This window comes from Pristis pectinata, chromosome 7 (genome assembly GCF_009764475.1).
Source record: "Pristis pectinata isolate sPriPec2 chromosome 7, sPriPec2.1.pri, whole genome shotgun sequence".
Taxonomy (NCBI): Eukaryota; Metazoa; Chordata; class Chondrichthyes; order Rhinopristiformes; family Pristidae; genus Pristis; species Pristis pectinata.
In genome coordinates, this window is record NC_067411.1 from 43,163,960 (window position 1) to 43,183,326 (window position 19,367).

The following is a 19,367-nucleotide window of genomic DNA, read 5'->3' on the forward strand; positions in this document are numbered from 1 at the left end:
TCCACTTTTTTTTATATATACTGGCTATCTCCCCTCTATCTTTCAGCCCAGATGAAGGATCTCAGCCCGAAGTGTCAATTGTCTATTTCCCTCCATAGATGCTGCCTGACCCACTGAGTTCCTCCAGCGTTTTGTGTGTTGCTCCAGATTCCAGCATCTGCAATCTCTCGTGTCTCCTCTCTAAATGTTGATGTTCTACGTTATCAATTTGTCCAACACCTGTTCAGCCTGCCAATACTCATACAATAATATAGGATACAACCTAGTGTTTTAGTAATGATCCTAGTGAGGAAGGCTTTCAATAATAGAAGCTGCAAGACAAGACTGTCAGTGCCCAGTCTTTCACAAAGAAACAGTATTACAGAAGTATTACCTTAATGCCACTCTTTCCAAAGAGAGTGGAGAATCAAGTTTCCTGAACTCTTTTACTGTATCCCACTAGAGAGATTTGATTTTCTATTTAACCAACTCCCAGCATTTTCCACCTCAATTAAAATCATATTGAGAACTATGTTTTATATATATTCTGTCCCCCTCTAACAACTTTACTACCATGGGAGGTCTGCACCCTCAGTTTGAAAACCTGGGGGGGGGGGGGGGGGGGGGGGGGGGGGGGGGGGGGGGGGGGGGGCGGGGGGGGTCAAGGGTCATCAACAAATACTCTGAAACTAGCTGCCCAACATGAAGCCTTGCATTACAGATACAGCATGAGAGAAGGCCATTCAGCCCCACGTGTCCATTCTGACTAGTGGGCAACCTTCCATACTACTCCCATCACTTGGTCCATAGCCTTCAATGCCTAGGCAATTCAAGTGCTCATCTAGGCACTTAAATGCTGTCAGCAATCCATCTTCAACCACTCTCTGGTTGAAGGAGTATCCTTTCATATCCCCTCCAAATCTCTTCCCCTTTATCCAAAACCTATGTCCTCTAATTTTATCTGATATCTACGTAAATTGCAAGCAGCAAGAGTCCCAGCACTGATCCATTGGGGGCACCACTAGTCACAGGCATCCAATCGCAAAAGCAACCCTCCACCAGCATCCTGTCTCCTATTGCCAAGTCAATTTTGGATCCAGTTTGCCAACTTGCCCTGGATCCCATGGGCCCTAACCTTTTGAACCAGTCTCAAGTGGGACCTTGTCAAAGGCTTATCTAAACTCCACGTAAATCACATCCACTCCCTTGCCCTCTTCAAAGGATTCAATCAAATTGGTCAGACAGCATCTGCCCTGGACAAACACACATTGGGTGTCTCTGATTAGTCCCTGACTTTCCAAGTGATCATTAATCCTCTCCCTCAATTGTTTCCAGTATCTTCCTCACCACAGATACAAAGCTCACAGGGCTATAGTTAGCAAGCTATTCTTTGCTGCTGTTTTTGAAATGTTTGCTGCCCTATTTGAAAGTATTTCAGTCAATTGTCAGTGTTTAACTGGTTTATTTTTCAGCGAGACTTACTGTCATAAATTGCAAGTAGTGGATATCACATTAATTTTGACAAATATCATGGCTGTGCCTGTGGCTCTTTCAATAAGATTTAATCTATCCTCCCACCCTGAATGAGATTGGCTTAACAAAATGATTGCTTCACCACAGCTAACAGGTTTTCTATGATAAGACAATTTTAGAGAAAATAATTGCACATCTGCTGATATTTGATTGGTGCTGTTAAATTATTTCAGTTTAGGACAGGAAGAAAAGCAAATTAATCTACGTGTATGTTCGGGCTTGTTCCACTTGCAGGAAAAGAACACCACCATCTACAGGAAATTCTGATAATGCAGGAACAGTTTATATGCTGATCTCATATTGCACAAAAATGCATGTGGGAGACAAGATCAGCAAGTTTGCAGATGACATGATTGGTGAAGTTGTTGATAGTGTGAAAGGTAGTCGTATGCTGCAGAGAGATATTGGTGCATGTTGGTGAAATGGGCTGAAAAAGATGATAGAGTAATTCAAACCTGATTTCTAGTCAATTAAAGAACAAAATCATTTTATTCATTTAGCAATGTGCCCACAATCTTCTAAAGAGCTTCACAGAGTCAAAGCTATGCAGTCCAGAAAACAGGCCCTTTAGCCCAACTCATCCATATCAACTAAGTTGCCTAATTGAACTCATCCTTGCTTGTGTTTGCCCCATATCCGTCTAAACCTTTCCTATCCATGTACCTGTCCAAATGTCTTTTAAATGTTGTAATTGTACCCACCTCTACCACTTCCTCTGGCAGCTCATTTAATATAAGCACCGCCCTCTGTGTGTAAAAAAATTGCCCTTCAGGTCCCTTTTAAATATTTCCCCCCTCACTTTAAACTTACGCCCTCTAGTTTTGGACTCTCCTACCCTGAGGAAAGGACTGTGGCTATTCACCTTATCTATGCCACATTTCATCTTCTGAAATTGCAATTACTGCAAATAATGTACAGAAACTTAACAGCCAAAGTAAAAAGGGGAGCCTGCCTCAAATCTGAGCATTTGAGACTAAAATACCATTGCAAATTCTTCAAAGTGTGCACTTATATACCATTTCAAAACTGCTCAGTTGCTCAACATTACATAAAGCAGGTCCACTTTTAAGCACGCCCACACCATCCTGCCTTATTGACTTGTGACATTCATCATTACATGTTTATCATGCTTAGAAAGGCAACTTTTTTTCAATTTTGTCATTGGTCAGGTGTTTTCCTCTGCAGTTTTCCCTGATTAATCAGCTGCTACTTTCATTATATACCACTTGCACAAAACATCTCTCCAGCCACATTCTACCAAAAAGAACACCTTAAAATACTGCTGCTAAACACTCTCACCACACCCAATAATAAGGTTCATCACTAACAAATATACACAAAATATGTACAGAACAAATCAGACAATTATTTTCCAGCCATTTCATTCTTGACTCCCAGAACAGAACAATTTCTAAAGAGTCAGAAGTAAAGTTTCCACTGGGAGCCGAAATAAGAACTTTAGATCAATACCCAATGAGACATGACAAGAGCAACCCGAACTACATGTGTACACTCACCTGGTATAATGAATGTTGTAGGGGTGCGTGATGCGAGAATGCCAGAAGGGAAGAAGTCAGGGGGATAGCACAAAGTATTTTAGAAAATAAATAGGGGAGAGAGGCAAATAAATGAGGGCAAGAAAAACTGATAAAAGTTCTCCTTTGGCCTGGTGTCCATTTATCAGCTGTACAATTCTGAAGAGCCTTAGGACCTTTTTTCTATATTAAAGACACTTTACTTCATGAAGAGACAGATGGAACTGCAATTACACAGCACCAAAGGTGCTCAACCAATGAAGTCTTTTTGACATATAGTCATCGTTGTAATACAAGTATCTACAATTGCTCTTTGCCATCTCTTACCTGGCGCTGGAGGGTTTGTTGTCATTTCTGTTGAACATCCAAAATCTATATAAACAAGAGAAATAATTACTTAGAATAAAAATTATAGATTTGGTGACAACTAGGAGGGAAAAACCTGAACAGAAATAATGACTTATCCCTTACAAACGTCAATCACAGAAGCTGCTGAGAATGCAGTAACATCGAGAATTTGTGTAGAAAATCAACACTTGCCCAGCAGCAGGTTATTCATGATTTTATTTGAAGGTTTTGGTCCAATGGTTTGAGCCCCAGGCAACAGACAATCCTGGGAGTATGAATAGTTTATGAAGCTTCAGCTCTGGTATCTTCTTTTGTTTTCAAGGTTGGTAACAGAATTTTAGTGCATAAGTTTTCCAGCTTTACCTAATAATTTTTGCACTGTGTCCTGACCATGCTTACAGATGATCTCTGGCAATGATATACCTTTGTAGATCAATCTTATCTAGTTCAGTGGGTGTATTAGTTCTGCAATGACTGCTACCTTAGTCTGTCAAAGCAAGCTGCCGAATCTGCAGAGCAAGCTGTTATAAACCTCTACTTCCTCAGAAGGCTAATGAAATTCAGCATGTCCCCATTGAATCTTACCAATTTTTATAGAGGCACCATTGAAAACATCCTATCCAGATGCATCAATAAAAATGCATCTACAGCTTGTTATGGCAACTGCTCTGCCCAAGACCATTAAAAATTGCAGAAAGTTGTGGGCACAGCTCAGCACGTCACAAAAACCACCTTCCCTTTCGTGGACTACAGAAAAGCAGGCATAATCAAAGATCCCTCCCACCCTGGACATTCTTTCTCTCCCCCTTCCTATTTGGCGGAAGATATAGGCTCAAGTGCAAGTTCTATCCCGTTGTTATAAGACTCTTGAAAGGACCTTTTGTGTGTTAATGATGAATTTTTGACCTCACAATCTGCCTCATTGTGGCTCTTGCACCTTATTATCTTTCTGCACTGTCTCTGTAACTGTAGCACTATGTTCTGCACTCTGTTATTGCTCTTCCCTCGTACTACCTCAACCTTGTTTTGAGATGATCTGTATAGATGGCTTGAAAACTCTTTTTCCACTTATCTCAGCACGTGACAAAATTAATTACAATTCATGGCAACATAGGCATTTCTCTTACATATAACACTAATAAGATGTCAGGGTGCAAGGGACTTTAATAATAGAATGGCAGCATAATCTGCCAATCTAAGCAAGGCACCAATTGCAAAGCCAATAGATCACATGAATACAAACTGGAATTTAGAATGGTGAACCCATGGACTTGGAGGATATTAAGCAAATTAAAAACTGGAATTCAAAAGGGAAATTAAACGTTCACTTCTACAAAATCTAAATGCATGCCAGGAGACTATAACATCCTCAGACTGGTTCCTGAATTCCCCGTTCAATTTTATGGATGAGCCACTTGGATTAGGCAGCTAGTACATAATGGTGTAAATCTACCTCCAGAATTATTAAATATACAGCTTGCAAAGATGAATGTAAAAATCAATCTGTCATTTTATATTTATTGCACCAAAGTATGCTGCAACTTCAAGCAGGCCTTTTAAAAACAAATTCTTGAGATATGCTAGTCACAAGCAAGGCTAACATTTGTTATCCTTTCCTGGTTATCCAAGGCAATGTGCTAATTCTTACACTGTTGCATCCAAATGGATGGGAAACTGGAGATGATGGCAATCCCAGATGTTTTCTTGGTCATGCTTCCATCTCCAACACCCACTCCCTTCTCAAAGTACCTTCCCGACCAATCTTCCCTTCTCATTATCCTCCTTCATGGTGCAGTACCAATTTGTTTGTAATTCTTCCAATTTTGTGTGCTGCGTTCAGTAACTACTTTGCAGAACATCTCCATTCAGTCTGCAAGGTGACCCGAGCTTCATGTTGCCTGTCGCTTCATTTCTCCATGCCACTTCTATTCCGAGATCTCTATCTTTGACCTCTTGCACAGCAGCAATGAGACCCGACATAAACTTAAGGAACAGTATCTCATTTTAACACCATGCATGTTACAGGCCTACGAAATTCAACTATTGCACATAACCAACTTTTCCATCAGAACTGGCAAATTTTAATGAAAGGTCATCAACTTGCAACACTGATTCTGTTTTTCTCTCCCCAAAGATGCCCAACCTGCTGAGAATTTCCAGCATTGTTTCATTTCTGATTGCCAGCATCCATAGGGCTTTGTACCTCAGCTCCACTGTTTAGTTCTCTACTTTCTCTTTTCATTCATCTTCTTGTATGTACATATCTCCTCTCTTTAGTTAGATCAGCTACAATTAGTACACCTTCAATGCCCTTGTAGTCAGCACAATTACCATTTTTATCATACAGTCTCTCCTGGCCTCGATATTGTTATTAGCAATATCTTTATTCACTCAACCCCTCCTGTACAACTTAAAACAAGTTTCATCTGTAACTTCTCCGTTCCAATGAACAGGCTTCAACTTAAAACAAAATTTGTCTCTACAGATGCTGCCTGACCTATCAATTATTTCTAGCATTTTCTATTTTTAATTTCAGATTTCCAGCGTCTGCATTTTTATTCCACCAATATAAGTTATGAGTTTGGGAAACAATGTCGAAGATGCCCTATGTCACCATGTAAAGACAAGTACATTCACATTAAGCCACTGGTCTGTCGTCAGAAGGAAATCTATACTCACCCAAGATAACATGACACCACAGAGCATGTCTTTTAAATGGTTTAACTAACAAACATAACCGGCATTAGCAAAAGCACTTCAACGTACCCTCGTAAATTAACAATAGTGGAGATCAAAACAATAAGCCTCTAAAAGTGCAAATAGAATTTAACAGAAACGACTTCTTAAAAGTTCTCTCCATACAACGGTAGATAGAACTGCTATTGACATTTTCTGGTTTAATTGACAGAATGCACCCTAGCATTACTCAAGGGGAAGTGAGCAGCCAGACGTGATGTGCACGGCAAAGATGGTTAAAGCACTGACCCATGGCGCGGCGAGGACGACGCCGACGCCCTGTCAGCCGCCGAGGCGGGGCCGCCGCCGCTTCCGGGACCGATGACGTCACAATGGACGCCGGGGGTGCGGGAGACGGCGGTTCGTGCCGGGCCTGGGGGTGGGGGCCTCAGCCGAGCCCGACCTTCCCGTCACATCGTTTATTTATCCCTTCACGTAGACCTACCAAGCGACTCCTGCTCCCTCCGCCTCCGCCTCCTCCTCCTCCCTCCTACTCCTCCCTCCTTCTCGGCCTCCGTTATTGACGGCCTCACATTCGGCGACAGATGAGTTAATAACTGACGGCCGCTCCGGGCAGATCACGCATGCGCGCCTTCGGCACGTCGGGAACGCGCGATCGCCTTGACGCCGGCACGCATGCGTGCGGTCGGTCTGCTTAAAAATATGGATCCTGAGGCTTTTTAAAATATCTTGATTAAAGAGAACAATCCACCAAAGAAAACTGAACTTTAAAGTTGTCCGGGAGCGTGAAAAGAGATGCAGTAATCGCTGACTTGCACGCAATCTCCACCGAAGCGCGTACCTGCGAATGATATCAATGCGCATGCGTTTGATCGCCCACAGACGAAGCTTCCGGGTTTTTAACTGCGCAGGCGTAAAGCAGGGATGGGAATAAATCCTGAATTGGGTGGGGGACTGTTGAGTGTGTGAGGGACAGGTTAATCTGGCTGAGTCTGAGAAATGCAAGAAGTAAATTATAGATGGATTGGAAATTTATGTGCCTTGCTCTCCCTTTGAATACTTATACAAATAATGAAGATTGGCTTTTTTTTCTTCCCCAGTCAATGGATTGTTCATTTGAAACTTCCAGGAATGTGTCCACCCAAGAAAGATATAAAGATTACTTCTCAACATCAATCTCCTGTTGCACACTTGGCTACTAGTTAAAGGGAAATAGGAATTAGAAAGTTGAAAATAACATAAAGAGCAGGCCTTATGACAGCCCTCAGTCCACTTTAACATTTAATCAGATCATGCCTGACCTAATCTTGGTCTAAGCTTCACTTTCCTACCCTTTTGCCAAAATCCTTGACTTGCCTATAGGCAGACTTTTTGGTCTATCTCAGACTTGAGTATTCTCCATGATTGTCTCTGTGCTTCACAAAGTTCTGAAAATTCACAATTCTTTTGGAAGAAAATAATTTAAATGGGAAACCTCTTATTTTGAAGTGATGGTCCCAGTTCTAGAATTCCCTCATGAAGTGGAATATCTTCTCAAGCATCTACTTTGTAAAGCTGTATCAGAATCTCATTGTTCAACAAGATCACCTCTCACTCTTCTAAACTCTAGTGTGCTCAGGCCCAACTTCCTCAACCTTTCTCAAGAGACAACTCTTCATCGAGAACCAACCTAGTAAACCACCTCTGATCTGCAAATGCAAATATGCCTCCCTAGACAAGGAGACTAAAACTACACACAACACTGCAACTTGGTTCACCAACACCTGTACGGTTGCAGCACAACATACTTAATTTTAATTCCCATTCCTATTGCATTTGTGGGTATTGCCTTTCTAATTACTTGTTTTACCCTTGTACTACTTTGTTCCACATACAGGTACACCCAGATCCCTCTGTACTGCAAGATTCTGTGGTCTCTCCATTTAATCAATATTGTGCCTTTTTTATTTTTCCTGCCAAAGTGGATAAACTCACATTTCTACACATTATCCTCCTTATGCTGAATTTTTGCTCATCTGCTTAACCTATATCCTTTGGAAACTGTGTTATCGTCACAATTTGCTTCCCACCCATCTTTGTAACAGTGGCAAATTTGGTTATAATCCACTCTATCCCTTAATCCAAGATACAGATTAACATGCAGTTAAAGCAGCACATGCAATGTTGATCCTTCTTCCATTTTGGTTATTAGGTGAGACACCAATGATGATTGCTGATTAATTATGGGAATCAATTGGTGAACAACTGACTCAGAAATGCCTTGAGTGAAAACCCCAATGGTGTGAAGCTTTGGAACCCACATTTGCAATGTCATTCCCAAACAAGTTAAAAGTTCTGTGTGGCTAGGGCGTAATTACACTCCTTGGTTATTTCTGAGTTTGGTCTGAACCTGTCGGGGTGGGAAAAATCAGATAAGGTTCATAGAGCAGCACAACTCAGAACTCTTTTTAACAGTTCATTAAAACCTGACCAAAATCAAAAACAAAATGATATAAATTTGTAATAATACAATGATATTACATGTAATGTTATATGAAATTACTGAAGGTATGATAAAATGTTGCAAACTATTTGCACTCTAATAGGACTTCTGTATGCTGTACACTAATATTTAACGCTTTATGTAACTGCTGGTCCCTCTCTCTCTACATGTGGTCAATCCTGTTTGTAGTTGCCTTGTGAGCTACTGTTTAATATGTTACTTATTCTCTCACTAGAGATGCATACAAAACTTGTTAATGAGGAAGGGAGATCAATGTAAGGGGTAAGATGTAAGAGATTTAGTGGGGATTTGAGGGGGATCTTTCTCACCTAGAGTGTGGTGAATACCTGGAATAGATTGCCAGAAAGAGTGGTGGAAGCAAAGTTGAGAACAGCATTTAAGAGGTGTCCAGCTGAGCACTTGAATTGCCTAGATATTGAAGACTACAGCCCGTGTTGGAAGATAGGATTAATATCGATGGGTGCCCACTGGTCAGCTTGACTTGGTGGTCCGAATGGCCTGTTCCATGCTGCATAGCTCTATGACTTTAGGTAGAACTCACTATGACAACCACTCAGGTTATTCTCCTTGCAAGGTTCCTTTCCAACACTTTAACCCTTAACTGCAGCTGCTCTTCTTTTTCTAAGTACTCCTATAATGCAAAAATCACACCCGTGATAATTTGATTAACACAACCTTCCCTTTTTACTGTACCATCCCCATTCTGTATGTCCCATGTTGGAATATTTGATGTTGCAACATTAACACAACAAAGATGCTTTGATGTCGAAACATTACCAGAACAAAGGTGTTTAGGTGGAGAAAATTTTTTTTGAGTTTGTCTGCAATCAAAAACATATTAATGTTTCCATTAGTACTCACAATTGTGAATGCCCTTTGAAGACAGAGCTTAAACACATCACAGTTATCTTGTTACTTTGATGACATTATCACATAGCACAGATGCAGGCAAAAACATTATATTTTACATAAACAAATATTTCAGGATTTTTTTTCCACATTGCAGTCTATCTGAAAGGTTCACCTCTGAGACTGGGGCCCCACAGCACCTTGGGACAGGAATTTAAATCAATTTTTGGTTCACCGTGAATTAGGTATCCTTGCTATAGGCATGTGACTACACCAACTCTTGTTAATTAAAGGCTAACAATATATTTGGTTTTTGATTTTATTTTCATGTAATAAAAATAAAACTACTTTTCAAAAATCCCATTTGAAATTGGCAGACCTCAAATGTGGACAAGTCTGATTTTGATCCCCAGAGCTAAACATGTGTCGGGGTATTGGCTACCAGCTCTACTCATCTCCTGACATTATGCTTCATTTGACTTCAATGAAACTGAATATGTGAGAAGCAAAAACAGATGACAGCTGAAATTCTTGCATATGTTTAGTGCTAGTAATCAAGGACAAATTTCTTTTCTTTAGGGAGTGTCATTATACACAAATGAAAAGCTTCAGCTTTTAAAACAAATTAAACAATATCAACTTATCAGTGTAATGGCAAATGACTTTGGTAGCCATCTTCACACAAAACAATGGAGGAATTCAGCAGGTCAGGCAGCATCTATGGAGGGAAATAAACAGTTGATCTTTCGACCTGAAACATCGATTGTTTATTTCCCTCCATAGATGCTGCCTGACCTGCTGAGTTCCTCAAGCATTTTGTGTGTGTTGCTCTGGATTCCAGCATCTGCAGAATCACTTGTGTCTTGGTGGCCATCTTAGTTTGTTGTTTTAAAATACTTAAAGCAGCTTATGTAAATCAAGAATATTCTAGGATTAAGTAATTTTCTTCGCCACATGTTAAAAGGCAGAGTCCCAAGAGAACCATTTCTTAAATTCACAGAGAGGCTTTAGAATCCATTAGGAAGGTGCAATATGTCACTCTTTCCAGTCTGTGTCAGCCCTTCAATTGACTTTGCTAACAAGCGTCAAGGTAATGAAAAATTCTTTCACGGATTTGTGAAACCTAGCTTGCTTTTGTGAATAATTCAAAAACTTCGGTCAAAAAAACCCCCAGGATTACCAGAAACTTGAGGCAGTCATGGATTTTAATTCTAAATTTTGAATTTTATATCGTAAATCTATCCCATGTGTCTAGCATCCTGTGATCAACTCATTTTTCTCTCACCACAATCTCGATCCAAAGGAGCCTTATCAACTTTGCAACATTTTCCATGCTTGTATTCACCTTTGTTAATATGCTGTAACAACTTACAATTTTTCGAGGCCCATTGTGTCTTAACTTATTTCATTACTACCATCTTACACCCTCATTCCTTTTGCCATATTGGGAATATAGTTTTATGTTCGCTCTTGTTCTTTTCTTTTATATTATATTATTATATATTATATATATCGGGTAAACTGCTGGACTTACGGCCAGAGTTCTGGTCCATCGATCGCAAGATATAGGTTTGTTTCCCACCATGACAGCTGGGGAATTTAAGTCCAAGTAATTAAATCAATATAGTTTTTTAATAAAAGGTTTGTCTCACTCTCAGTAACTAAGAAACTACTGAGTTGTTTTAAAATCTAGTTTATTATGTCCTTTAGGGAATGAAATCTGCTATCCAAATCTGGCTAAGCCGATATATGATTCAGAACAAGCAATGTGTTGATTCATATATGCCTCCTCAGTTAGGAAGCAGTTGGGGGGGGGGGGGAACAATTAATACTGGCATTGTCAGTGAGGTCCATAAGCTCTGACATCCATCATCATAAAGTGCTTCGAGAGGCTGGTCATGGCACACATCAACTCCAGCCTCCCAGACAACTTCAACCCACTGCAGTTTGCCTGCTGCTGAAACAGGTCCACAGCCGGTGCCATTTCCCTGGCCCTACACTCATCTCTGGAACATCTGGACAGTAAAGCACCATGTTAGTCTATTGTTTATTTACTACAGCTCTGCCTTCAGTACTGTAATTCCAAGCAAACTCATCTCCAAACTACTCGACCTGGGACTCAACACCTCCCTTTGCAGCTGGATCCTTGACTCCTGACCGACAGACTGCATTCAGTAAGGATAGGCAGCAACACCTCCACCACGATTATTCTCAACACTGGTGCCCCACAAGGCTGCGTCTGCAGCCCCCTACTCTACTCCCTATACGCTCATGACTGTGTGGCCAGATTCTGCTCTAAGTCCATCTACAAGTTTGCAGATAGTGGGCCGAATCTCAAATAACGATGAGTCGGAGTATAGGAAGGAGATAGAGAGCCTAGTGACAAGGTGCTATGACAATAATCTTTCCTTCAATGTCAGCGAAACAAAAGAGCTGGTTATTGACTGCAGAAAGGAAGGTGGTGCACATGCCCCTGTTTACATCAATGGTGCTGAGGTTGAGCGGGTTGAGAACTTCAAGGTCCTAGGAGTGAACATCACCAGCAGCCTGTCCTGGTCCAACCGTGTAGACACCATGGCCAAGAAAGCTCACCAGCGCCTCTACATCCTCAGGAGGCTAAAAAAATTTGGCAAGCCCCCTTTGACCCTCACCAATTTTTATAGATGCACCACAGAGTCCACTACTCTCTGCAGCTCCTTATTTTCCTGCACATTTGAATTGCAGTACCAGACCATGATGCAACCAGTCCGGGTACTTTCAACAGTACATCTGTAGAGGTTTGTTAGAGTGGTGACATGCCAAACCTCCTTAATCTTCTGACCCTCTCCACCACCAATCCGCCAGTGTAGAATGGCGCACGTTCACCCTCCTTCCCCTTCCTGAAGTCAACAATCAGTTCTTTAGTTTTACTCTTGTTGAGTGAGAGGTTGTTGTTGCAACACCACTCAACCAGGTATTGCTTCTGTACGCTGACTCCTCACCACCTGTGATTTGTCCAACAACAGTGGTGTTGTCAGTGAATTTGTTTATGACATTGGAGCTATGCTTAGCCACACAGACATATGTGTATCAAGAGTAGAGCAGGGGGCTAGGCACGTAGTCTTGAGGTGCACTTGAGGTGTTGGTGGTCAGTGAAGAGATGTTACCAGTCCTCACTAATTTTGGTCTGCCAATGAGTAAGTTAAGGATCTAGTTTCTGAGGAAGATACAGAGGCCCAAGTTTTGAAGCTTAGTGATAAATATGGATGGGATGATTGTGTTGAACGCCGAGCTGTAAGTCAATGAACAGCAGCCTGACGTATGTGTTCCTGTTGTCCAGAGCAGAGTGAAGAGCCAGAGAAATCACATCTGCTGTTAACCTGTTGTGACGATAGGCAAATTGAAGTGGATCCAGGTCACCTTTGAGGCAGGAGTTCATTTGCGCCATAAGCAACCTCTCGAATCACTTCATTACAGTTGATGTAAGCACTACTGGACAGTAGTCATTGAGGCAGGTCACCACGCTCTTTTTGACCACTGGTACAATAGATGCCTTTTTGAAACAGATGGGAACCTCAGACCACAGAAGTGAGAGGCTGAATATGTTCATAAATACTCCAGCCAGTTGGTCCACATAGATCTTTAGTACTCAGCCGGGTACACATTCTGGACTGGACACTTTTTGTGGGTTCACCCTCTTGAAGGATGCCCAGGTGTCGGCCTCAGAGACAGAGATTACAGGGTAATCCAGAGATGTGGGGGCTAGTGTGGGTGTGTCATAGTTTTATCTATCAAAGTGTGCATACCTCCTGATGAAAGCTCATTGACATGAAACTTCAAGCCTTTTTTTTCTCCCTACACATTTATTGTCTGACCTGCTGAGCATTTCAAGATTGTCGCCTTTCCACGTGATGAATAATTTGATGCAAAGCATTTGTTTTTACACAACAAACAATCTGCAGGAGGAACTCAGCAGGTTGAGCAGCATCTGTAGGGGTGGGGAGGGGGAAGGAATTGTCGATGTTTCATGTTGAAACCCTGCATGACCCATCAATCCCTGTCTCACCCCTCCCCCTCTCCTCTTTATACCAGCTATCTTCCCTCTCCACGCTCAGTCCTGATGTAGTGCGAAACGCCAACAATTCCCTTCCCTCCACAGAAGCTGCTCGACCCACTGACTTCCTCCTCAGATTGTCTGTTACTCCACATTACACCATTTGCAGTCTTTTGCGTCTCTGTTTATTTTTACACTCCTCCTGTTGTGGTATGGTCCTGCATGTGCTAACATCAATGCAATAGTTCACACATGTGCCCATGTTTTATGGATGAATTCAGATATTTATATCCATGTTTAGGACCTCTTTCTTTTGCCTTCTTTCATTGTCTTGAAATTAACTTTACGAGGACAAACTCTTGCAAAAATAAAGCTATGATGCAAAATTAAAAACTTCCAAGTCTGAAATAAAAACAGCAAATGGTGGAAATAACCATGGGTGATGTAAACACTTATGGGTGAAAAATATGGTCAATGTTTTAGATTATGGTGAATCTGATGGATGATTGTCAGTCTGAAATGCTAACTCTTTTTCTGCCTCTAGATGCTCCCACTTGCTGAATATTTCCAGCTTTTTCTGTTCTTATTTTAAGATAAGATTTAAGGTATCTTTATTAGTCACATGTACATCGAAACACACAGTGAAATGCACCTTTTGCGTAGAGTGTTCTGGGGGCAGCCTGCAAGTGTTGCCACGCTTCCGGTGCCAACATAGCATGCCCACAACTTCCTAACCTGTACGTCTTTGGAATGTGGAAGGAAACCAGAGCACACAGAGGAAACCCACGCAGACATGGGAAGAACATACAAACTCCTTACAGACAGTGGCTGGAATTGAACACGCGTTGCTGGCGCTGTAATAGCATTACGCTAACCACTACACTATGATACTACGGAATTACACAAAATATATCAAGTGTGGAGACCAAGTAGGTGCCTATGTCAGGTAGATGATCTTCAGCTTAGACATGTGAAGTGTCATATTGTGCATGGGAGAACTAATGCCAAAATATTCATGTATCTTGTGGGAAATGGGACTGAAAGCATTAGTTAAAGGAAAGGACCTGGGTTTCTTCAGAGGTTTGTGCAGTTGGAGAGAACTGAGCAGCTTTGAATGCATTTTTCTTTCTCCGCTTATGTCAAGTCAAGTCGAGCTTACTGTCATATGCACAATTACGGTGAGGTACAGCTACAATGAAAAACTTGCTTTCAGCAGCATCAGAGGCATGTACAATACACAGCACGTAAATTATACATAAATTATACAAGACTGTGAAGAAGACTGTGCAAAACAAGACATAACTGCAAAAGAAATCCACAATCAAAGACAAGTGCATGGTAGTGCAAGAATTGGTTAACAGAGAGAAAACAAAGAAAATTATATTATTGAGGATAGTCACTTGGATTTACGAAAGGAAAATCATGTTTGATTAATCTATTGGAGTTCTTTGAAAATATGTCTAGTAGCGTAGATGAAGAGGAACCAGTGTATTTGGATTTTCAGAAGACTTTTGATAAGGTCCTACACAGCAGGCTGATGGAATTGAATTGGAATTAAGGAGAGCAAGAAGGGGTCATGAAAAGGCCTTGGCGAGTAGGGTTAAGGAAAATCCCAAGGCATTTTTCACTTACGTGAAGAACAGAAGGATGACGGGAGTAATGGTAGGACCAATTAGAGACAAAGGTGGGAGATGTGCCTGGAAGCTCTGGAAGTGGCTGAGGTCCTCAATGAATACTTCTCTTCAGTATTCACCAGGGAGAGGGGCCTTGACGACGCTGAGGACAGTGTTGGTAAGGTTAATGTTCTACAGCACGTTGATATCAAGAGAGAGAATGTGTTGGAGTTGTTAGAACATATCAGGACAGATAAGTCCCCGGGGCCTGATGGAATATTGCCCAGGCTGCTCTGCGAGGCGAGGGAGGAGATTGCTGAACAGTTGGCTAGGATCTTTGAGTCCTCGTTGTCCACGGGAATGGTAACGGAGGATTGGAGGGTGGCAAATGTTGTCCCCTTATTCAATAAAGGTAGTAGGAATAGTCTAGGGAATTATAGACCAGTGAGCCTTATGTCTGTGGTGGGCAAGATGTCGGAAAGGATTCTTAGAGATAGGATCTATGGGCATTTAGAGAATCATAGTCTGATCAGGGACAGCCAGCATGGCTTTGTGAAGGGCAGATCATGTCTCACAAGCCTGATAGTGTTCTTTGAGGAGGTGACCAAACAGATTGATGAGGGTAGTGCAGTAGATGTGGTCTACATGGATTTTAGTAAGGCATTTGACAAGGTTCCACATGGTAGGCTTCTTCGGAAGGTCAGAGGGCATGGGATCCAGGGAAGATTGGCTGTGTGGATTCAGAATAGGCTTGCCTGTAGAAAGCAGAGGGTTGTGGTGAAGGGAGTTCATTCAGATTGGAGGGCTGTGACTAGCGGTGTCCCACAAGGATCGGTTCTGGGACCTCTGCTTTTCATTATTTTTATTAATGTCTTGGATGAGGGGGTAGAAGGGTGGGTTGGCAAGTTTGCAGACGACACAAAGATTGGAGGTGTTGTCGATAGTGTGGACGATTGTTGAAGATTGCAGAGGGACATTGATAGGATGCAAAGCTGGGCTGAGAATTGGCAGATGGAGTTCAATCCGGAGAAGTGTGAGGTGGTACACTTTGGAAGAACAAACTCCAAGGCAGAGTACAAAGTTAATGGCAGGATTCTGGGTAGTGTGGAGGAGCAGAGGGATCTGGGGGTTCATATCCACAGATCCCTGAAAGTTGCATCACAGGTGGATAGGGTAGTTAAGAAAGCTTATGGGATGTTAGCATTCATAAGTCGTGGGATTGAATTTAAGAGCCGTGAGGTAATGATGCAACTCTATAAAACTCTGGTTAGACCACACTTAGAGTACTGTGCCCAGTTCTGGATGCCTCATTATGGGAAGGATGTGGAAGCGTTGGAAAGGGTGCAGAGAAGATTTACCAGGATGCTGCCTGGGTTAGAGAATATGCATTATGAGTAGAGACTAAGGGAGCTAGGGCTTTACTCTTTGGAGAGAAGGAGGATGAGAGGAGACATGATAGGAGTGTATAAAATATTAAGAGGAATAGATATAGTGGACAGCCAGCGCCTCTTTCCCAGGGCACTAATGCTCAATACAAGAGGGCATAGCTTTAAAGTAATGGGTGGGAAGTTCAAGGGAGATATCAGAGGAAGGTTTTTTACCCAAAGAATGGTTGGGGCGTGGAATGCGCTTCCTGGGGTGGTGGTGGAGGCAGGTACATTGGTCAAATTCAAGAGATTACTCGATAAGCATATGGAGGAATTTAGAATTGAGGGATATGTGGGAGGAAGGGGTTAGATAGTCTTAGGCGAGGTTTAAAGGTCAGCACAACATTGTGGGCCGAAGGGCCTGTATTGTGCTGTACTGTTCTATGATTCTATGAATTAGAATATTATTGTCACATGTACTGAGGTACAGTGAAAAACTTGTCTTGCATACCTTTCATACAGATCAATTCAATACACAGTGCATTGAGGTAGTACAAGGTAAAACAGTAACAGAATGCAGAATAAAGTGTAACAGCTACAGAGAAAGTGCAGTGCAGGAAGACATAAAGGTGCAAGGTCATAACGAGGTAGATTGTGAGGTCAAGATTCCACCTTATCGTACTAGGGAATAGTACGATAAGATTCAATAGTCTTATAACAGTGGGATAGAGTCCTTGAGCCTGGTGGTACGTGCTTTCAGGCTTTTGTATCTTCTGCCCGATGGGAGAGGGGAGAAGAGAGAATTTCCGGGGTGGGGTGGGGTCTTTGATTATGCTGGCTGCTTTACTGAGGCAGTGAGGAGTGTAGACAAGAGGCTGGTTTCCGTGATGTGCTGAGCTGTGTCCACAACTTTCTGCAGTTTCTTGCGGTCATGAGCAGAGCAGTTGCCGTACCAAGCCGTGATGCATCCAGTTAGGATGCTTTCTATGATGCATTAATAAAAATTGGTAATGGTCGACGAGGACATGCCAAATTTCTTTAGCCTCCTGAGGAAGTAGAGGCGCTGGTGAACTTTCTTGGCAGTGGCGTCTACATGGTTGAATCAGGACAGGCTATTGATGACATTCACTCCTAGGAACTTGAAGCTCTTAACCTTCTTGACCTGAGCACCGTTGATGTAGCCAGAAGCGTGTGCACCACCCCCCTTCCTGAAGTCAATGACCAGCTCTTTTCTTTTGCTGACATTGAGGGAAAGGTTGTTGTCATGACACAGTGTTACTAAGCTATCTCCTTCCTGTACTCTGATTCATCGTTATTTGAGGGTAAGAAAGTGCTATGGATTGATCAACCAATAGAAAACAAGGAATCAAAATAATTGGATTCTTTTCTCAGGTTGGCCGGGTAACACTAGTGGGATACAAAGAGATTAGTGCTTGGGTCCCAACTATTCACAATCTCCATCAACTGATCTGTCAGAGGGAATCAAATGTAATTTTTCAAGGTTTGAAAATAAGTGGGAAGGTGAGTAGTGATGAGACTGTAACAAGACAGGTTGTGTATCATGTGAAAAACATGTGAGTTATTCACTCTAGTGGGGGGAAAAAGAAATATTTATCATTTTTTAAATGATGGAAGATTGGGAAATGTTAATATTTAAAGGGACCTGGGTGTCCTTATACAGAGGTCACTGAAAGCTGACATGCAAGTAGGCACTTAGTGAGGCAAATGATTTGTTGGGCCTTTATTTCAAGAGGATTTGAGAGAAAAGATGTCTTACCACCACTCTATAGAGCCTTGGTGAGTCCACATCTTGAGTAGTGTGTACAATTTTGGATATACTTGTTGTAGAGGGAGGGCAGTGAAGATTCACCAGATTAGTTCTGGGGATGACACATTTGTTATATGAGGAGAAAATTGAATAGACCAGGCCACTATTCTCTAGAGTTTCAAAGAATGTGGCAGTAAAACTAAAGAGCTAATTGTTGACTTCAGGAAGGGGAAGGAGGGTGAACATGTACCAGTCTACATTGGGGGATCAGCAGAGGAGAGAGTCAGCAGCTTTAAATTCCTGGGCGTTAACATTTCGGATGACCTGTCCTGGACCCAGCACAGAGATGCAATCACAAGGAAAGCGCGTCAGCGTCTCTACTTTCTTAGGAGATTAAGGAAGTTCAGCTTGTCACTGAACACTCTTAACAAACTTCTACAGATGTACTGTTGAAAGTGACTGGTTGCATCATGGGCTGGTACGGCAATTCAAGTGTGCAGGAATGGAAGAAGGTGCAGAGAGTAGTAGACTCTGCCCAGTACATCACAGGCACATTTCTCCCCACCATCAGTAGTATTTACAGGAGGCACTGCCCCAAGAAGGCAACATCCATCATCAAAGATCCCCACCATCTGGGCCATGCCATCTTCTCGCAGCTACCAGTGGGCAGAACTCCACTGAACTCCCACACCACCAGGTTTACGAACAGCTACTTCCCTTCAACCATTCAGGTCTTGAACCAACTGGCACAACCCTAATCACTGGAGTTTAGCAACATTATGACCACTTTGATCACTTTACACTAAAATGGACTTTTTTGTTCTAATTGTGTTCTTTCTTGTAACAACGGCAATTTATGTTTGATTTATGTTTTTCTTGTGAATGCTGCTTTTCTGATGCTGTGTGCCTGTGATGCTGCTGCAAATAAACTTTTCATTATGCCTGCGCATACATGTACTTGTGCATATGACAATAAACTCAACTTTAACTTTGATTGAAATTCCTAGAGAGCTTCACAGAGTTGATGAGGGGAGGATGCTTCCCCTGGCTAAGCAATGTAAATCTAAGAGTCAATCTCAAAATTAGAGGTAGGCCAGTTAGAATGTAATACAGTGAGGAGAAATTTCTTCACTCCAAGGGCT

At 42.0% G+C, this 19,367-nt stretch overlaps 1 protein-coding gene across 5 annotated transcripts in view; it reads right to left on the minus strand.

The window, feature by feature from the left end:
• Positions 1 to 19,367, minus strand: part of inip (ints3 and nabp interacting protein) — a 40,916-nt gene that overhangs the window by 20,855 nt on the left and 694 nt on the right. Inside the window, exons 1-2 of one of the 5 annotated variants that reach the window (XM_052019993.1) lie at positions 6,577 to 6,938; positions 3,375 to 3,419 (exon numbers count right to left, since the gene is read on the minus strand). In XM_052019993.1, the coding sequence (XP_051875953.1) occupies positions 3,375 to 3,399 (25 nt within the window). In that variant the 5' untranslated portion in view covers positions 3,400 to 3,419; positions 6,577 to 6,938. The other 4 variants (XM_052019992.1, XM_052019994.1, XM_052019995.1 and 1 more) reach the window with 4 other exon arrangements.